Source organism: Temnothorax curvispinosus, unplaced genomic scaffold (genome assembly GCF_003070985.1).
Source record: "Temnothorax curvispinosus isolate PA1 unplaced genomic scaffold, ASM307098v1 QBEX01008904.1, whole genome shotgun sequence".
NCBI lineage: Eukaryota > Metazoa > Arthropoda > Insecta > Hymenoptera > Formicidae > Temnothorax > Temnothorax curvispinosus.
In genome coordinates, this window is record NW_020218684.1 from 1 (window position 1) to 2,792 (window position 2,792).

The 2,792-nt window shown below is 32.7% G+C and overlaps 1 protein-coding gene across 1 annotated transcript; it reads right to left on the reverse strand.

Annotated features, from left to right (window-relative positions):
* Positions 1-761: 761 nt before the first annotated feature.
* On the reverse strand, positions 762-1,882 carry LOC112458428 (the record flags this gene model as incomplete). Its single annotated transcript, XM_025022049.1, has 2 exons — positions 762-1,088; positions 1,675-1,882. Coding segments are annotated over 2 exons (356 nt in total), but the record flags the coding sequence as incomplete, so codon positions are not given.
* Positions 1,883-2,792: the final 910 nt, after the last annotated feature.

Here is a 2,792-nt window from a genome sequence, read left to right on the forward strand (position 1 = left end):
GTGCATCCCGATGGAGAAGAAATAGCGGAACGGAACAGTAACGGAAAAGAGATATGGTGGGGGGTTAACCAATCAGAGTAGTTCCGTTTCAATTCCGTTCCGTTATTTAGTGAGTGGGTTCCCCTATGGCACGGAGCTGTTACGGAACGGAAAAGAAACGGAAAAATTTCTAACCTATTCTGTCGAAAGTTCGCAAATAAGTGCAGTGGATCGATCGGTTTGCAACATTTTTATTTTTGCAAATAAAGAGCAATATGTCGTCATCGGTAGGTATTACATGTGAAAATAAAATATATATGTTAAAATCCTATGTTAATATGTTAATGCTAATTAACCGAATGTGATATATTTTATTAATTTCCAGAAATTCAAATGTGGATATTGTCGCTGGATTGTTTCTAGAAAAAATAATTTATTTGAATTGAAAACATGGATTTACGTAAGAATAACTTTCTTTCTTCTAAACTATATTTTATTTCTTCTGATTCTGTTGTGTATGTGTGCACATAGAATTGAAAAAAATACTAAATTTCTTCTATTTAATAAATATTTGTGTGTTAATATATCGTCAAATATTCAAATTAATTCTATGTAGTTTTTCTTCGATAAAGTTTCATAATATTCTTGAAAAAGAACGTGTTCTTCTTTTGAGCACAAAATAATGAGCATTTCTAAGATTTGTGACGAGTATATCTTAAAACTATTATTAAGAAAATATTCTTTGTTGAAGAAAACTACTACTTACAATTAGAACAAGTAAAATAAAATAAATAATTGCTTTCCTTGGTTGTAGAATGATATTTTTCTGTGTGAAAACAAAATTAAAAACAACTGTCCAATTGTAAAACTTGTCGCCAAAATTATTGGAACCATTCGCATGTGTTCGAATACAATATATAACATTTTGTGTATCGATTATTATTATATAAACGAAATGTTCTCACTGATTTCGTGAGTTTGCTGCTGATATCTGCGGAAATAAGACGGCTGGTAAAATTAACGGTTGCACCACTGGTCCCATCACGTGCTCCACTTCTTGTGGCTCTTGAATCGGTGGTAACGGCGAATCCCAATCAGAATCCGTGGAACTGTTTCTCCAAATAATTTTTCTCTTTAATATGTATACATACATACATACATATACATATACATACATTATTTTCCCGGAGCGAGACGAGAATGCAATTTAGCATAATTTTGTTAATAGATCGCACACGAACGAAGAAATATGAAAAATGGTCAACTATGAGGAAAATCGATAAGGCGCATAACAATCGCGATGAGTGATAAACATAGACGAGCCGCTGTTTTCACGCCTTGGCAAAGAAGGACGCGTAATGTGTTCTTAGAAATTGCATAAAAATTTTCACTCTTGCATGCGATACAAAGGTGATGCGAAGGCGAGAGTGATCATTTTCATCATTATTGTATATTATCGATCTCATGTTGTCGTGTTGTATGTATCGATTTATGCGGATATACGTACTTCGTCGCGATAAGAACAAAGTATCTTAGCGCGTACGTACATTTATCCGCATAAATCGAAACATAATTTAGTTTATTTGCTATAATGAATAAACGATCGATATCTTTCATCGATCAGGAAAAGGTGTCCAATATAAGTTAATTCTAAACAGAAAGATTGTTTAACAATGCACGCGCAATTTTACTTACCTACTGACTATTCTCAAATCACTGCTAAAGTTATCGTAAATGCTGATCCTGCTGGATATAGGCGGTAACTTGTCGCAACTGAAGGACAACACGATTGGAGACACGGCGAGATCGCTGAGACTGCTACCAACATACGTAGTGGCTTGGATCTCTTGTTGATACATGGCATATAGATTTTGCAGATCAGGCGGAAGCGCCAAACGACCGTCTGTTGTTTAAATCCCATAAATTGAACGAAAGTGTTTAACTTTTATTTATATATATATAATCATGCAAAAAAATAGACTCTAAAATTACACGACATTATAATTGATATACTTATAATGTCTCGTACCTACTTATATAGGCTTAACTTTAGAAGGCTATTACCCTCCGATTTTGATGAAACTTTACAGGTACGTAGTATTTAATAAATATAGTCGGAGCCATTAGTGAGGAGTTACTGAAATGCCTAGTTTTTCTAAAAATTCAAATTTTAATTATTTGGCCTAATTAACGTTTTTCAAGCTTTCGATATAAAATAATAATTAGAATTTAAAAATATTTTGCTAAAGTGTTTTATTTTATTAGTCTATTATTAGGAAACTATATGTATAGTGTTGTCAAAATATTATAAAAAAAGAAACAATACGAAATCAAGGAAGCTTAATTTCTCATTACATTTTTTGATATCATCGCTTGTTGTTTATTAAAAAGTTATTAACAAAAGAAGTTTTATAAATAAAACGTAATCACAATATATTAGTACAAAATTTCGAGAAACTCAAAAATTTACTTTGCTATTATTTACTAAATCAGTTATTTCTATTTCTATTATTCTGATTTTAATGAAACTCAGGAAAAAATATCTATATTTTAAAAGAAATATCGCAATTTTGTTCATTGTTCTTCTCAAGATAAACATTAAAAAAGCAACGTAAGCAACATAGGTACCCCTGGGGTCAACAGCGCCGATCTCTCTTACAGTTTTCTAATACACTAATAAAATGAAACATTTCAGCAAAATATTGTAACGATGCGCCCCGAAACGCATCATTCCCGGTGAGCATCAGTCGGATGCCGCGCGGCCGAACATCCGCCGGGCGAGACAAGGCACGATGTGCCCTTTTTTAATCAAA